The sequence below is a fragment of the Mobula hypostoma genome, chromosome 4, assembly GCF_963921235.1.
Source record: "Mobula hypostoma chromosome 4, sMobHyp1.1, whole genome shotgun sequence".
NCBI lineage: Eukaryota > Metazoa > Chordata > Chondrichthyes > Myliobatiformes > Myliobatidae > Mobula > Mobula hypostoma.
Window position 1 is genome coordinate 115,804,758 of NC_086100.1, and position 19,033 is coordinate 115,823,790.

General features: G+C 40.0%; 1 protein-coding gene across 6 annotated transcripts in view; it reads left to right on the forward strand.

Annotated features, from left to right (window-relative positions):
- The window catches only part of rapgef2b (Rap guanine nucleotide exchange factor 2b), a 393,855-nt gene that overhangs the window by 270,167 nt on the left and 104,655 nt on the right, over window positions 1-19,033 (forward strand). For all 6 annotated transcript variants that reach the window (XM_063046413.1, XM_063046414.1, XM_063046416.1 and 3 more), the window contains 4 exons: window positions 16,108-16,266; window positions 17,250-17,402; window positions 17,516-17,680; window positions 18,517-18,624. In XM_063046413.1, the coding sequence (XP_062902483.1) occupies window positions 16,108-16,266; window positions 17,250-17,402; window positions 17,516-17,680; window positions 18,517-18,624 (585 nt within the window). The remainder of the gene's footprint in view (window positions 1-16,107; window positions 16,267-17,249; window positions 17,403-17,515; window positions 17,681-18,516; window positions 18,625-19,033) is intronic.

Genomic DNA, 19,033 nt, shown 5'->3' on the forward strand with positions numbered 1-19,033 from the left:
CCCTGCATTAGGACTGAGCATGGAGAGCCCAACTTTCAGTCCTGACAGAGGGTTTCAACCTGAAATGTTGACAGTTCCTTTCCTTCCACAGGTGTTACATGACCTACTCAGTTCTTCTAGCAGATTGTTTGTTGCTTCAGAACTCACAGAACTGAAGTGAAGCCAAGTTTTCATCAATCCCAAGTGACAACCAAAGAAATCAAAAAGATAAAAAAGTGGAAACGATGAATGGAAAGTTGGGAAGTGGCATGGACCAGAGCAAGTAGTTAGATAAGCATATTTGATTAGAATAAAGTCAAGCTCAGGAAATTCAAAATAATGAAGCTAAGAAGAGAATTAGGAATTGAGGCCAAAATTAGAGCTTTAGTAGAGGATGAGTGGTTAAGAAAGGATGGGGCAATGAATGGATTGTATGCAAAATGCACTGTTGGGGTGGACAACAGGAATGTACATCAGGGAGTGGAGCACTAGAAGAGGCTGAGGCCAGTGTTGGGAGTTAATAAAGCATGAACCTGAGTTCAGGGAATTTGAAAAGGGTGAGGTCAGGAATGGCAAGTTAGTAAAGTTCAAAACCAAGTACAGAATTGGCAATGAGGCCAAAATTGTGCTGATGCTAAAGAGAAGAATAGGTAATAAAAGAGGTGATATCTGTAAGAAAGGTATAATGTCAACAACAGAATGTTGGAGGGCCCCAGAGCAGGATTCTTAATAAAGGATGACACAGGAGTGGAAAATACTAGAAAAGGTAGAATATGAGATTGGCAAGTTAGAAAAAGAAGAGGCTGAAAATGGAACATCAGAAAATGATAACACTGAGAATATCGGGTAGGTTCAAGGTCAATAATTGGGACATAGATAAATTGGAGCCTATGGAATGTCAGTGATATGGGAAAAAGTTCATAGTTCAATTTTATAAATCTGAGACAGCAAAGTACTTAGAACTGAAGGGCAGTTTAGCTAAAATAGATTGGAAAACTAGGTTAAAAGAAAAAAAATACACAATAAATTGGCCCCAAAGTGGAAAGGGTACATTTGGGATGGTACTAAGAACCCAAGTCCATGTGTTAGAAGTTCCAAAAAGCCCACTATAAGCAGCATTTCATACACTACCTAACCCCCCACCCTGCCTGGCATCTCCTGCCTTATCTGTAGATCAGGTTGCAGGTCCCATATTGGAACCATTAGTCACCTTAGAAACCACAAGAATGGAGTGGAAACAACTCACTCTGGATCCAAAGGAGTTGCCGAAGGAGAAGAATATATAGAGTTCAATTAAAGTATAGTTAAAATTAAACAATGCCTTTTGGTAAGGGACAAAGAGAGACCATTTTTTTCTTGAAAATTAAGAGCTAGTGGTACAAAAGGATTTTGGAGATAGAGACTCTCAGTTTGTTAAAAATAACTAAGCACTATTAACAAAATTTAAAAAAAGAAATCAAAACATAATTGTGCATTTGTAGAACAAAATAAAAAGGCAGATAATGTTCAGAATAAATCCTCAGTTGTTTGCTAGTCATTGTAGTTAGAAAACTTCAATTATTGCCACCATCTGGTTTTTGTAGCTCAGACAATTTCTTCGCAATTTACTGAGCTGCCACAATGAGTGTTTCTCAAAGCCATTTTTAAACTGGATTTTTAATGTCAATTTATATCATTTACATTAATTAGCTTGTCATCATCCTTTCATTATATTTCCATTTGCTTCAGATTAGTCAGATATGACCCAAGATAATTGATACTTGTGACCTTTATGATTTTTAAATGAGTGACTTTAAATTTCCCACAATAACATCGGGTTCTTGCCTAATTACAAATTTTAACTGTTGATAGCCTATAATTTTACCTTTCTGTATCATTCTCATTATTAACTTCAGCCCTGCAGCAAAGCTGGATAACTTCAAAGTTAATTTTATTAAAAATATGGAAAATTCATTAAGGTTGCATCATAAAATGTTGTCATCACATTTTTGAAGTAACCAATGCTGCAGTTAATTGTCCTGTGTTGTACAAAGAAATCCAATCATATTCCATGAGCTTGTAGATATCGTGATCTATTAATGTAGAAATACACCATATAACGGTATATGAAGGCTTATCAGAAAATAATTGTGCTCCAAAGTTATGGTGTTAGGAGGGGTGTCAAAAAACTGAGTTTTGAAGGCATGGAAACAGAATAGCAGTGCTGAGACTTCAAGGAATTTGGTATAAATCCCAAATTCTGGGCCTGCAAAACTAAAGGTTTCCTGTGTGTAGTCAAGTAGCTAGTAACAGGAATGGAGTGTTTGTGGGGGTAGGAGTGAGTGGTAGTTGTGCTATTGGTATATTTTGTAATTCAGGATAATGATATTTTAAACACAAAATAATCTGCAGATGCTGTGATCAAAGCAACACTTTCAGTACGTTGGATGAACTCAGCAGGTCGGGCAGCATCAGTCAGAAACGATGAGTCGACGTTTCGGGCCGAAACCCCTTGTCAGGATTGAAGAATGAAAGATGGGGAAGGATTTGAAGAATGCTTGTAGCTTCAGTTGAAAGACCAGTAATTTGAAAGACAAAAGGGTGGGGGAGGGGAAGCATTGACGTCATAGCCCTGAAAACAATGGGTGGTAGAAGAAGGAGGCGGAACCATGAGGGAGCTGGGGGAGGGGGCAGAGTGAAATAGGGATAGAGGAAGGGAGGGGGAGGGAATTACCAGAAGTTGGAGAATTCTATGTTCATACCAAGGGGCTGGAGACTACCTAGACGGTATATGAGATGTTGCTCCTCCAACCTGAGTTTAGCCTCATCATGGCAGTAGAGGAGGCCATGTATGTACAGGACCCCACCACTAAGCACATCTTTCCCTCTCCACCCCTCTCCGCTTTCCACAGGAATTGGTCCCTCTGCGACTCCCTTATCCACACGTCCATCCCCACTGATCTCCCACCTGGCACTTATCCCTATAAGCATAAGTGCTACACCTGTCCCTACACCTCATCTCTTGCAACCATTCAGGGCCCCTGACAGTCCTTCCAGGTGAGACAACACTTCACTTGTGAGTCTGTTGGGGTCATCTGTTGTATCCGGAGCTCCCGGGGTGGCCTCCTCTACATCGGTGAAACCCGACGCAGATTGGGGGACCGCTTCGTCGAGCACCTCCACTCCATCCACCACAACAGACAGGATCTCCCGGAAGCCACCCACTTCAACTCTGCTTCCCATTCCCATTCCCATTCGGATATGTCCATACGTGGCCTCCTCTGCTGTCATGATGAGGCTAAACTCAGGTTGGAGGTGCAACACCTCATATACCGTCTAGGTAGTCTCCAGCCCCTTGGTATGAACATAGAATTCTCCAACTTCTGGTAATTCCCTCCCCCTCCCTTCCTCTATCCCTATTTCACTCTACCCCCTCCCCCAGCTGCCTCATGGTTCCGCCTCCTTCTTCTACTACCCATTGTTTTCAGGGCTATGACGTCAATGCTTCCCCTCCCCCACCCTTTTGTCTTTCAAATTACTGGTCTTTCAACTGAAGCTACAAGCATTCTTCAAATCAGTCCCCATCTTTCATTCTTCAGTCCTGATGAAGGGTTCCGGCCCGAAACGTCGACTCATCATTTCTGACTGATGCTGCCCGACCTGCTGAGTTCATCCAACGTACTGAAAGTGTTGCTAATGATATTTTAAACTGTCTTTTTCACCCAGAGTATCTGGGCTGCAATGACGTGGATTTACAAAACTTGCAGTATGTATTTAGCCAACCAGGTATTTAAGTGGATTTAGTTAGATTGAAAACTGAACAGGTAATGTATTGTTGAATGAGAATAGATACTGTTCATTAGCTCAGATTTTTTTGACAGGATCCGTATGGATTACTGGCATTTAGTTCTGTAATTGTCCGAAAAAGTAGAGATGTGATAATCAAACTTGTGATTGTGGCTGGGAGGATACTGTTCATAGTTATTGCATGATGAACTGTTTCAGATAACTGGGGGAACACTGATTAGAATATTGAGATCAGAAAATTGACCTGCCCCTGTGGTTGTAGGCAAGTGACAATCTAACGTATTTACTCTTTAAAGATAGTGGACTCTGGTTAATTGGGCCAGCTACTTATTTGGAATAGCTCTTAAAGATCAAAGACAAATTGAGAAAGTTGCTGGGAGTCCCTTTGTTTATTTGGGACAATATGCTGCCTAATTGGGGCTGGAGGCTGTTGCTAAACATTTTCTAACTAGTGTCAGTCATGTTCACGTTGTGGAGCTGTTGGTTACTACACCATGCTTAGAACGAACAGTTTTAAATAGCATCAGTGCATGTTTGTATTCAAAAATAAATGATTTTTGTCAACAATAGTTGGGGAGAAATAAGCAGTAAGACAATTCAGAATTGTTTTACTTATTGTGATTTCAAGCATTCAGACTTGGAAATACAGCCGAGAGTGAAAATGAAGCAATTTCACTACTTCACCAAATTAAGAATTGCAAAGAATTTGAAGGTATCAACAATCACCTTAAATGTTATCTTTGGTCCCCACCAGGCACTCACTTCTCACCTGTGGCTTCAAGTAGCTGTTCACGTGCAACAGCAGCTACACCCTGGTATGCTGCTTCAACAGTCGGGTAAACTAGGTGAGGGTAGCCGGTGGGTCTCAAACCCTGGTGTGTTAGGGACGTGCCTGTCTTAGCATGCAAAGTCAGCTTCGGTGGACTAGTTGGATGAGATCTATAGTGAGATCCAATGGCCAAGAAGGCTGTTCTGCAACACTACGTGCAGAGTGAATCTCATGACGAGGCACAGAAGACGTCATGGTCATCCACTCCAACCAGGGAAGACCCTAGTTGTGATGTCTACTCGTCCCGCTGGACCCAAACTTCCGAGTTTGAGAGACTGAAACTGCCCCAATGCGAAGGTTTTTCTGCTTTAAAACTCTCCTGCACAGGTTTCTGGTCATTGTCGGATATGACAGAAAACTGCCAGTAGTATGGTCTCGGCCTGAAACGTCGGCTATACTCTTTTCCATAGATGCTGCCTGGTCTGCTGAGTTCCTCCAGCATTTTGTGTGTGTTGTGTATTGGTAGTGTTCTAGTTTGTCCTGTATTTCATTTAAATATATAATTCGTTACTCAGATAAGTGATAGTTTGTCTTTTTTTAATACCTTTTTATCTATTTCCATGGAACTTCGGCTAATTAGGACAGCCACTTAATTGGGCTAAAATGTACTGGTCCCAATGAGTCCCAATTAACTGGAATCCACTGCATTATCTTGTTTGCCCTCAGCAAACTAGCCTGTCCCCTGCAATGACTGAAAATATTAGCAAAATTATTCTACCATTTATACAGCTTCTGCCAGTTCTCTCAAAAACAGATTTTAAATAATTCAATTGAAAATTGTACATTTTTTTTCACTATTATTTTCCAGAATCTGAATTTGTTATTTTCCACGGTCTTGTTAGTGGTTGTAAATAGATGTGAGGCAGAGTTATTGTGCACTTTTATCACTTGATTGGTAAAATGATGGCGCTGTCAAATCACGGTGACACTTCACAGGCAACAAACAAAGCTGCTAACTATTCTATTGATCATACTTTTTGTGGACTACGATCACTGCAATCCACAGCCTGTAATTTCCCTTTGGGAGTTGTGCTTTTGAACCATCTGTATGATCTGACGTTATTGCTATATCCTGAAGGACTTGGCAAACTGGACTCTCAAGAATGCAGGTACATCTGTGGTGGCCTTTGCTGGAACAAATTTGGGGCTGGATTCAAGCAGCAGGACCCAGTCCTGAAAGCGAAAAACGAACTGATGTTTGGCCTTTGCTGGAGCAGAACTGGGGTCAAATCAATGTGGTGGGGCCCTGGGCTGATTACGAAAAACAAATTGTTGATTAAAGCACTGAGTCAGGTTAAAATGATCAAGGTGACAAGGCCAAGGTGGAAGGACGAACCGGTGTTCAGCTTACTCCTCTGGAAGGTTTACTTGCCTCAACGCTGAACTGACTGCAGCTGTAGCCTGCAATCATCAGCACTCGCTTCAACGCCGAACTGGCTCCGTGGCTGTGGACTCACTTTCAGGGACTCTGTGATTAATGTTCTGTGTGTTATTTGTTTACTTTTTTATTTTTTGTACGATTTGTTTTTTTTCCTCCACACATTGGGTGTTTGATGGCCTTTGTTGTGTGGGTTTTTTAATGGGTTCAATTGTGTTTCTTTGCTTTGTGGGTGACTGCAAGAAGGCGCATCTCGTTTGTACATAGTATACATACTTTGATAATGAACTTTGATTAGTGTCTTCGACAATGCAAGACACAATCTTGTCTAAGAATGTTGTCCACAGTTTCCACACATACCATGACATGACCCAGCCCCACCTGAAAACCACCTCTCATGATGAACCCACCATTGCTGAGGTCTGTTACCTGATATCTGCTTCTGCACAGTCTGAAATTTTCACAAACTAAACAATGAAAGACCTAAATTTTTATGTCCCAACCCTCTCCCTTTCTTTGGGGCACAAATACAAATTCTCTTTTATTAAACTATCTGCATTCCAGCAACCTATTAAACTTTGATCTTGAACTTTAGATGGGTATTCTGCCTCATCATCAACCTCACTTATTTCACTTTGATAATATAGTTTGATTGTAACTCTGCTCAAGCTTGTGTGTTTTTGCAGGCTTCATTTATATCTTTATTACTTATACACTTGAACCTCGGTTCACTTGTGCCTAATTTGGATTTCATACGGATTGTAGATCCATTCGGAAGTGAGGTGAGATTCCCTTGATATCAGTTAATGTCAAAAATGATTTTTTTCAAGTGCAATTGTCATAGTAAAGCTGAAGTGTGTGTATTTGGAAAACAACGGCTAGAGTCATGGATAGCATAAAAGAAGAGAGTTGTCATTATTGTAAGCAAAACATGGCAGTTTCAGAACATTATTACAGGAACTCCTGAAGGCAATGTCCCAGGCCCAACCATCTTCATTTGCTTCCTTGATGATCTTGTAAAGTGGGGATTTTCACTAAAGATCGTAGGTTTAACATTTTCAATTCTTCAGGAACTGAAGCAGTAAGACCCAGCCAAAATTCAGTCATTGGGCTGAGACGTGGAAAGTAACACGATTAGCATACGAGTGCCAGGCTACTGGGATAAGCAGTGATATTACTATGATAAATATTCTAATGTTCCTCGGTGATAAGAAACTCAACTATGTCAGCCACATCTTTGTGTGAAGAGCATGTCCGAAGCTATATCCTGGAGCTAGTGACTCAAGTTCTGACACCCTAAAGATGTTAACACCTTTGCAAAGCATGGCAAGGAAGAGATGAAATATTCTCCACTTGGCCTGGTGAGCAAGAAGCTCAACAGCTTCTATGATGAAATATTTCACTTGATTTAAATATCACCCACCAACCTGTCATTTCCTCTGTAGCTGGCACATAGTATCTACTGTCTACAACATCTACAAAATGTGCTGCAGGTTCTGCAATTATGTACTTAGAATAGAGCAACAGCATCTCCCAACTTAGTATCTACCACCGGGAAGGATTATGGCATTGTGTCCCTGAGAACTTTACCAGCTGCAGGTTGTGCTGCCAGTTGCATAGCATCCTGACTTGGAAATGTATTGTGATACCTTCATCAAGGAAACTACTCCTCATCATACACAATCTCCACCTTATCAAGGGAAATTAGGGATGAACAAGCCAGTAAAGCCAAAATATTACTCAGTCAAAAGAAATACTATTAATTCAAGCTGTTTAGAAAAACCTGAACTCGTTCAAACCTATAAAGGTCATATCCAATCACACACAAGAGAAAGTCTGCAGATGCTGGAAATCCAAGCCTGTCGAGAAGGCAGGTGTATGGAGTTGAGTGGGATAGACAATAGACAATAGGTGCAGGAGTAGGCCATTCGGCCCATCGAGCCAACATCGTCATTCACTGTGATCATGGCTGATCATCCACAATCAGTATCCAGTTCCTACCTTATCCCCATAACCTTTGATTCTGCTATCTTTAAGAGCTCTATCCATCTCTTTCTTGAAAGCATCCAGAGACTTGGCCTCCACAGCCTTCTGGGGCAGAGCAATCCATATATCCACCACTCTCTAGGTGAAAAAGTTTTTCCTCAACTCCGTTCTGAATGGCCTACCCCTTATTCTTAAACTGTGGCCTCTGGTTCTGGACTCACCCATCAGCGGGAACATGCCTCCTGCCTCCAGCATGTCCAATCCCTTAATAATCTTATATGTTTCAATAAGATCCCCTCTCAGCCTTCTAAATTCCAGAGTATACAAGCCCAGTCGCTCCAATCTTTCAACATATGACAGTCCCGCCATCCCGGGAATTAACCTTGTGAACCTACGCTGCACTCCCTCAATAGCAAGAATGTCCTTCCTCAAATTTGGAGACCAAAACTGCACACAGTACTCCAGGTGTGGTCTCACCAGGGCCCTGTACAGCTGCAGAAGGACCTCTTTGCTCTTATACTCAATTCCTCTTGTTATGAAGGCCAGCATGCCATTAGCTTTCTTCACTGCCTGCTGTACTTGCATGCTTGCTTTCAGTGACTGATGTACAAGAACACCTAGATCTCGTTGTGCTTCCCCTTTCCTAACTTGACTCCATTTAGATAATAATCTGCCTTCCTGTTCTTACCACCAAAGTGGATAACCTCACATTTATCCACATTAAACTGCATTTCCATGCATCTGCCCACTCACCCAGCCTGTCCAAGTCACCCTGCATTCTCATAACATCCTCCTCACATTTCACACTGCCACCCAGCTTTGTGTCATCAGCAAATTTGCTAAAGTTACTTTTAATTCCCTCATCTAAAACATTAATATATATTGTAAACAGTTGCAGTCCCAGCACTGAACCCTGCGGTACCCCACTGGTCACTGCCTGCCATTCCGAAAGGGACCCGTTAATCGCTACTCTTTGTTTTCTGTCAGCCAGCCAATTTTCAATCCATGTCAGTACTCTGCCCCCAATACCATTTTGCCCACTAATCTCCTATGTTGGACTTTATCAAAGGCTTTCTGAAAGTCCAAGTACACTACATCCACTGGCTCTCCCTTGTCCATTTTCATAGTTACATCCTCAGAAAATTCCAGAAGATTAGTCAAGCACGATTTCCCCTTCGTAAATCCATGCTGACTTGGACCGATCCTCTTACTGCTATCCAGAGGTGTCGTAATTTCATCTTTTATAATTGACTCCAGCATCTTTCCCACCACCGACGTCAGGCTAACTGGTCTATGATTCCCTGTTTTCTCTCTTCCTCCCTTCTTGAAGAGAGGGACAACATTAGCCACCCTCTAATCCACAGGAACTGATCCTGAATCTATAGAACATTGGAAAATGATTACCAATGCATCCACGATTTCTAAAGCCACCTCCTTAAGTACCCTGGGATGCAGACCATCAGGTCCCGGGGACTTATCAGCCTTCAGACCCAACAGCCTATCCAACACCATTTCCTGCCTAATATAAATTTCCTTCAATTCATCCATTACCCTAGGTCCTTTGGCCACTATTACATCTGGGAGATTGTTTGTGTCTTCCCTAGTGAAGACAGATCCAAAGTACCTGTTCAACTTGTCTACCATTTCCTTGTTCCCCATAATAAATTCACCCGCTTCTGTCTTCAAGGGCCCAATTTTGGTCTTAACTATTTTTTTCCTTTTCACATACCTAAAGGAGCTTTTACTATCCTCCTTTATATTCTTGGCTAGTTTACCTTCATACCTCATTTTTTCTCCGTGTATTGCCTGTTTAGTTACCTTCTGTTGCTCTTTAAAAGTTTCCCAATCCTCCGGCTTCCCACTCGTCTTTGCTATGTTATACTTCTCTTTTATTTTTATACTGTCCATTACTTCCCTTGTCAGCCACGGCCTCCCCTTACTCCCCTGCGGATCTTTCTTCCTCTTTGGAATGAACTGATCCTGCACCTTCCGCATTATTCCCAGAGACACTTGCCATTGCTGTTCCACTGTCATCCCTGCTAAGGTATTGTTCCATTGAACTTTGGCCAGCTCCTCCCTCATAGCACCATAGTTCCCTTTGTTCAACTATAATACTGACACTTACGAGTTTCCCTTCTCCCTCTCAAATTGTAGATTAAAACTTATCATTTATGTTCACTAACTCCTAATGGCTCCTTTACCCCGAGGTCCCTGATCAAATCCGGTTCATTGCACAACACTAAATCTAGAATTGCGTTCTCTCTGGTAGGCTCCAGTACAAGCTGTTCTAAGACTCCATCTCGGAGGGACTCCGCAAACTCCCTTTCTTGGGGTCCAGTACCATCCTGATACCTCCAGTCTACCTGCATGTTGAAGTCCCCCATAACAACTGTAGCACTACCTTTGCGACATGCCAATTTTAACTCTTGATTCAATTTACACCCTACATCCAGACTACTGTTTGGGGGCCTGTAGATAACTCCCATTAGGGTCTTTCTACCCTTAGAATTTCTCAGTTCTATCCATACTGACTCTACGTCTCCTGATCCTATGTCCCCCCTCACAAGGGGCTGAATATCATTCCTCACCAACAGAGCCACCCCACCCCCCCTACCAATCAGTCTGTCCTTTCGATAGGACGTATACTCTTGAATATTCATTTCCCAGGCCCTGTCCACTTGAAGCCATGTCTCTGTTATTCCCACAACATCATACTTACCAATTTCCAACTGTGCCTCAAGCTCATCCACTTTATTTCTTATACTCGGTGCATTCACACGGAGTTTAAACACACCCGTGTTGCAGAGGCAACACGCCTGGGATCAGCCATGATAGAATGGCAGAGCAGACTCGATGGCCTGAATGGCCTAATTCTGCTCCTTTGTCTCATGGTCTTATAGTCACTCAAAATGCTGGAGGAACTCAGCAGTCCAGGCCCAAAACATCTTTTCCATAGATTCTGCCTGGCCTGCTGAGTTCCTCCAGCATTTTGTGTGTATTGCAAGGTCATATCCAAACTTACATTGTCTCTTTCACTCACTGTCGCTGCTTGAGCTCAAGCCGGAATTTAAAAATTCTCATACTTGAAATCACTCGATAGACTACTTATTCCAACTCTTCATTTAATCCAGCCAATAGTCCTTTGAGATCCCCATGCACCTTATTAATTTTAATTATTCTGATACTGCCATTTACTTTCAGCTGGCATATGTTAGAATCAAACAGGTCTGGCAGCTCAAAACTGGGCATTCATAAGATTTGTTAATATTCACAGCAGTAGAACTATATTCCTTGAAAATCTGTGAACTTGTAGCCCAGTATAGTGTCAAACCAGGGCAGCCACATGTGGTTCAATGAGGAGTACAGAAGGGCATACCAGGAGGAGCACCAGATACACTTGCAGATAAGATGCCAAGGTGGTGGAGCTGCACCGTAGAACTACATGCATAATAAACAGCATGCAGTAGAGAGAGCCAAGCAATCCTAGAACCATCTGTCTTCTGTTCATGTGTGTTTAATCATAGATAATCAAATAACTTCGGGAGAAAATTGGCTAAACTGTGATTCAAGGTCCAGCTTGTGAATGCCAAACTCAAGACTAAAGCTCAGGCAGCAGCTTTTGATTGGAATGGTCAGTTAATGATTCTAATATCTTTAACTGTAGAAACCAGATTTCAACCAGCTCTGCTTATTGCATGTTCCTTCAGAAAAGAATTGCAAACATCGGATGCAGCAACATATACCAAATTATTTCTGCATTGATGTCACTACCTTGGAAAAACTGAAGCCAGTGGGAAGCGAGGGACGATATCTGAAGTCATATCTTGCACCAGGATAACCACAGATATATATAGCGTCAAAAACAGGCCCTATTGACCTGACCATGATACCTTATCTGCGTTAATCCCATTTGTTTGCATTAGACTTGTACCCCACTATTCCATTCCGGTCCACATACCTGTCTAAATGCTTTATAAGCATTGCTATTGTATCTGCCTCCACTACTGTCCCTGGCAGCTGGTTCCTGATACCATCACATCTGTGTAAAAATTCACTCCTTGAATCTACTTTAAATTTCTCCTCTCTCGCCATAAACCCATGCCTTCTAGTTCTGGACTTTCCCATGTAAAAGACTCTATCTCTCCTATGAATATTCTTCATAATTATAAACAGTGGCATGCAAAAGTTTGGGCACCCCTGGTCAAAATTTCTGTTACTATGAATAGTTAAGTGAGTAGAAGATGAACTGATCTCCAAAAGTCATAAAGTTAAAGATGAAACATTCTTTTTAACATTTTAAGCAAGATTAGTGTATTATTTTTGTTTTGTACAATTTTAGAGTGGGGGGAAGAAAAGGAAAGGAGCACCATGCAAAGGTTTGGGCACCCCAAGAGATTTGAGATCTCAGATAATTTTTACCAAGGTCTCAGACCTTAATTAGCTTGTTAGGGCTATGGCTTGTTCACACTCATCATTAGGAAAGGCCAGGTGATGCAAATTTCAAAGCTTTATAAATACCCTGACTCCTCAAACTTTGACCCAACAATCAGCAGCCATGGGCTCCTCTAAGCAGCTGCCTAGCTCTCTGAAAATTAAAATAAATGATGCCCACAAAGCAGGAGAAGGCTACAAGAAGATAGCAAAGTGTTTTCAGGTAGCCGTTTCCTCAGTTCATAATGTAGTTAAGAAATGGCAGTTAACAAGAACGGTGGAGGTCAAGTTGAGATCTGGAAGATCAAGAAAACTTTCCAAGAGAACTGCTCGTAGGATTGCTGGAAAGGCAAATCATTTGACTGCAAAAGACCTTCGGGAAGATTTAGCAGACTCTGGAGTGGTGGTGCACTGTTCTACTGTGCAGCGACACCTGCACAAATATGACCTTCATGGAAGAGTCATCAGAAGAAAACCTTCCTTGCATCCTCACCACAAAATTCAGCGTTAGAAGTTTGCAAAGGAACACCTAAACAAGCCTGATGTAGTTTGGAAAAAAGTCCTGTGGACTGATGAAGTTAAAATAGAACTTTTTGGCCACAATGAGCAAAGGTATGTTTGGAGAAAAAAGGGTGCAGAATTTCATAAAAAGAACACCTCTCCAACTGTTAAGCACGGGGGTGGATCGATCATACTTTGGGCTTGTGTTGCAGCCAGTGGCACGGGGAACATTTCACTGGTAGAGGGAAGAATGAATTCAATTAAATACCAGCAAATTCTGGAAGCAAACATCACACCGTCTGTAAAAAAGCTGAAGATGAAAAGAGGATGGCTTCTACAACAGGATAATGATCCCAAACACACCTCAAAATCTACAATGGACTACCTCAAGCGGCGCAAGCTGAAGGTTTTGCCATGGCCCTCACAGTCCCCTGACCGAAACATCATTGAAAATCTGTGGATAGACCTCAAAAGAGCAGTGCATGCAAGACAGCCCAAGAATCTCACAGAACTAGAAGCCTTTTGCAAGGAAGAATGGGCGAAAATCCCCCCAAACAAGAATTCAAAGACTCTTAGCTGGTTACAGAAAGCGTTTACAAGCTGTGATACTTGCCAAAGGGGGTGTTAAAAGTACTGACCATACAGGGTGCCCAAACTTTTGCTCTGTGCCCTTTTCCTTATTTGTTATTTTGAAACTATAAAAGATGGAAATAAAAAAGTAATCTTGCTTAAAATATAAAAGAAATGTGTCATCTTTAACCTTATGCCTTTTGGAAATCAGTTCATCTTTTACTCGCTTAGCTATTCACAGTAACAGGAATTTTGACCGGGGTGCCCAAACTTTTGCATGCCACTGTAAACCTCTAAAAGGTTCTATGCTTCTAAACTTCCTACGCTCCAGTGAGAATAAACTCAGCCAACTCAATCTATCCTAATAAAAGAATCATCCATCCAGACAACATCCTAGTGAAAGTGATCTGCATTCTATAGCTTCCATATCCTACCTATAATGTGGTGACCAAAGCCATACACAGTATGAAATGCACAGTGTGGTCTAAACACATCTGTTTTATATTACTTTAATGCAATTTCCCAATTCTTATATCAATGACCTTGGCCTATTGAGGCAAGCATACCAAATACCACCTTCACTACCCGAAATGCCTAGGTTATGACTTTCAGTAAGCGGTGCACTTGCAATACTCTGAAGATCCCTGACAGAATTTAACTTCCCAATGTGCAATACCTTACATATGCCTGGATTAAATTCCATATGCTGTTACTGCATCCCATTTTCCAGCAGATCTATGTTCTGGCATACTGTTAGACAGCCCTCTTCACAAGAAAGCCCCTGTGGTGTCACCTCCGTGTTGAATGTCATTCCGAGTTGGAAATGCACCCTTTATTGTCATGACATCTAAGTCTGGAATTTGCATTGAAAAACATTGACAAACTGCAGAGGTTTAAGAAAGGAACACATCATCACCTTCTGAAGGGCAGTTGGATGGCAGTAGTGGTTTGCCTTGAAAGCAGTACTTGAATTTGATTAACCTTGAGTGCTCAGAGTTAGACCTTGAGCTTTTTGAGACTTCTTTGGCCATTTTGTTATCACAGCTTCATGGATATATATTTTTAAATGTGTTTCATTCCAGCTGTGCCAGAAGGCGCACTGCTCTTAAAAATGTGGTTTTAATTATTTTCTAAATATTTCTTTCTTTTATCCTTCTTCACTTTACTGTCTCAAAAGTGAGAGTGCAGCACTATGACAGATTTTTCTAACACTGACTACATGAATTGTCTTTAGTTTTTTTAAAGATTTCATTTTAATTCCTAAATGAGCATTTGTCTGATTTCCTTATATATCCAGATCAGTTATGATGAAGGACATGGTGGATTTGAATATTTGAGCATTCTTTTCATTGGCATTGAAATAAAATATGTACAAATTTGAAGGAAGTTTTGTGTCAATTGGAGTATTTGTACAAGTACTTTGGTTGTTAATCAAGCCTATGTGCAAAGTGATTTCTGCATCATAGATACTTAAAGACGATGTATATCTGACCCATATTTTCTATCCAATTTTACAGATGCTTTTGACCCTTTTATATCCTGGTCTCAGTTCACGTCAGGATAGTTGTGATTTCCTAGCATCACTAACTTGTTATTTTGTACTTTCTAGAAATTTGCCTTTGTAGTTACTTTTCTTCTGCATGATTGCCAGTTTTTGTTTTTCCAATTCATCCAGTATGGGCTCTTTTTTATGATGTCAGTGTATCATTCTTCCTCACAGTTATTGTTGTTCCTTTCAATGATGCCACACCACCTCATCTGCATCCATTTTGTCCTGAAATGCCCTTTCTGACTAGTTTTAGCGCGTGCTTTGCTCTTGGCCACTATATCATACGCTCAGATGTCCGTCTCGGTCTTCAATTCTTTGTCTTCATTGGTTAGAAATTTCCTGCATTAATATAGAGTTGAGCACTGCCTAATAGTTTATTTTCCTGACTTTGTTTTCTGTCTTCCAGGGGTGTTTCACTAAAACTTTAATTACCTCATCTGATTGACTTTGCTTTTTGAAATTGCTGCAAGAATTTCTTTACCAAGCCTGATTATCTTTAAACCCTATCCATTGGTATGAGCAAATCTACTGTCATGCATTTTGGTCCTTGCCCTGCCTTAATGCAACCCACTGTCTAGTACAGACCCCCAGAACTTGTCCCAATGATAATAACTCTTCTCTCTGGCACTAATACGTCAGCCATGTATTTATTTGCACTAGCCTCTCAATTTCTGTACTCACTGAAGTATGACACTGATAGAAATCCAGAAATGACGATCTTTTGAAATCTCCCTACCTGTCTGTAACTTTGCATGCTGTTTTTTTTTTCTCCTACGTGGCAGGGTGAGCATTCTGTGAAATTGTAGACTTTCTGCACTACCTCTATTTACTAGAAAAAAAGAAATTGAAATCCAGTTGCTCTATTCTTCCCAAATTCTGAGCTGTTATGATTAAGTAATTATTAATAACACATTTATTTTTCTGTCAAGTATAATGTAGCAGTTCTACCCTGTTTCATAGAATATCCATGCTCACCACATTCCAGCTCATTGCACATTTGGAATATCACTTTCATATGTATTTTGAAGTATACAAAAGTAGTAATTTTCCTTGCTTGGTAGTTTAGGAAATATATTTATTTATTTTTTTGTTTACCAGCTTGATTCGTGGTCAGTCATTTTAAATGGTTCGGTTGAAGTCACTTACCCCGATGGGCGACTAGAAATCCTGTGCATGGGCAATAGCTTTGGTGTCTCCCCAACTATGGATAAAGAATACATGAAGGGTGTAATGAAAACTAAGGCTGATGACTGCCAGGTAATTAAGTTCATTTTTGCTCTGAATTTATCTGAGATTTTCATTCTGAAAATCCCCATGAATTTTATGCTGTCTCACTCATATAAAGATAAATGTTGAAATAATGATATTGAAAGTAAGTGTGCTCAGAATTACATGGAAGGTATTGCTGTTTGCAGTAGTGATTTGTTTGAAACTACCAAGTCAAAGATTAGCAAATTGGTTGTCTCAACCACAGTGGTGTCAGTATATGTAAATAATATGTTGAAAGAGTAAATACTTGCCACATTGTTTCAATTCTATTCATTACTTTATTGTAATGCATTTAATATATCGTTGATAAATCTTATGAGTCTTACAGCACAGAAACTAGTTTTTGAAGTTTGTGCTGAGCATTAAACAACCATTTATGTAACTGGTTGTGCCATTTTATTCTTCCCATTTTCCATCCAAATTCCCCTGGATTCTACCACTAGCCTTGACACTTGGGTGCAATTTACTGTGGCCTATTAACCCATTAACCCAAAAGTCTTTGAGACGTAAGAAACCAGAGCAACCAAAGGAAACCATGTGACCGTGGAGAACACGCAAACTCCACACAGACTATATCGGAAACAATGAATGACCCCCATCTTGTTGCAGTTTTACTGCTTCACCACTTTGAGGCATTAAAATAATTAAATATTTGTAGAGCATTCTATTTGATTTTAATGAGAATAATCATTGACATGAAGGATCAATCAATATTCTAACTGCACTTTGAAGCTTTTTTTTCCATTTTTATTCAGCCTGACCTGGTTTATGTTTAATTTATGAAATTCTCGTTTTATTAAATCACTGTGTTAATTACCTTCTGCAATAAAATCTCATTACCTACAACAGTAATATGTTCAAGAAATATGGAGCTTTGGTATTTCAGAGCATTATGCTAAGAAATTTTTAATTCAGAATTTGTGGATTTGGCCATATCCTAGTGCCAAAGCATTTTCTACATTCCCTTTCAGTTTGTGTGCATAGCCCAGCAAGATTATTGTAGAATACTCAATCAGGTGGAAAAAAATATGCAGAAAGTGGAGGAGGAGGGCGAAATTGTCATGGTGAAAGAACATAGGGAGTTGGATCGCACGGGAACCAGGAAAGGACACATAGTTATAAAGGTAAGCAGGAATTCTTAAACATATTTCAGGCACAACTTTCGTAGAAACTATGAATTGTTGTTTTCTCTATATGAAAACTTATTTTCTGAACTTGTTCTGTTCTATGATACTAGGGTACACCTGAACGGTTAACAATGCACCTGGTGGAAGAGCACTCAGTGGTTGACCCAACATATATAGAAGATTTTCTTTTAACCTACAGAACGTTCTTATCAAGCCCAATGGAAATTGGGAAGAAATTGCTGGAGTGGTTTAATGACCCAAGTCTCAGGGACAAGGTTAGTCGGATGAAAAGAGTGAAGAGCTTCATTTTTGAGATTGTTATAATAAAATACTTAGCAATTTAACTTTTAACTAATATTTCCCTCTCCAAGTGTTAATGTGTTAAGTTTCTGGTCATTATCTTTGTTGTATCGATCCACATAATTTAGAACTCTATTGATTGGTAATGCACCTTGAATAATTGTTTGGCCAAGAGGATATCTAAAATTATTAATTCTACCTCTTCTTTCTTCACAACTTCTTGCCTTTATGTATTTAGATTTACTTTAGTGCACTGCAGGTTTTGATAAAGTAATTTTACCATTACTTGGCAACGGTTTCAGGATTTGTACACAGGTATTGCAAGTAACATCTGTTTTTTTAAGTATTGTTTATGTTGTAGAGCTATTACTCCATCAACAAGTAGGTTATTTCATCTTCTTTAGTAATATATTTCATTCGTTTGAGAGTGGTGGGGTATCTTGAAAGCTGTTTTAAGCAAGAAAGGATATTGAAACATTTCACATGTAAACTGAAGTGTGATAGGAATGTTTAAGGCTCTCAGTAGATGTACTTGTAACTTTAATACAGTATCGTGCATAAAATGCATAGTTTCAAATCTCATTGCTTTGTTATCTGCTAGTGTAATATATCTGCAGTTTCTTCATATAATCTAAAATTTAAAGTAACGATTTGACTAAAGAAACGATAATTTTAAGGATCAAAATAAATTCAGGCAATCAAGCCTCCTATGCCCAGCCTTTATCTTCTGTATGGAAATTATCAGCATGTGTTGTACGAATCTAATCTTTAATAATGCAAATTAAACCTTTTTAATTGCTTTGTATTGTAGGTTACACGGGTAGTATTATTGTGGGTAAACAATCACTTCAATGATTTTGAAGGAAATTCTGCAATGACCACATTTCTGGAAGAATTTGAAAACAATTTGGAACGGGAGGTGAGTTATTCCATTTATGGCATGCTTAATTTAGAGATCCTTCTCGTAAGGTAACTACAAAATATTGTAAAATAGTGCCTGAATTTAAAAGCATGAGTGGTCATCTTACTGAAACATCTGAGATTATGAGGGGACTGACAAATCAGATGCTGAGAACTTGTTTCCTTTATTTTGAAAATCTTAGACTGTGTTTAGCCATTTTGGACTCTGATAAGGAGAAATTTCTTTCTCAGTTACAGTTTTTGTTTTAATCTTAGAGCGTTGTGAATATTCATTTGTAAGTATGTCGTGAACAAGGAGTATTGTGGACAGGGAAATAGTGGCTTTGAGCTACAGGATATGTTCAGTATTGAAGGCTAATGCAGAATTGAGAGATTAAATGGCTTATACCTGCTACTCTACATATGCC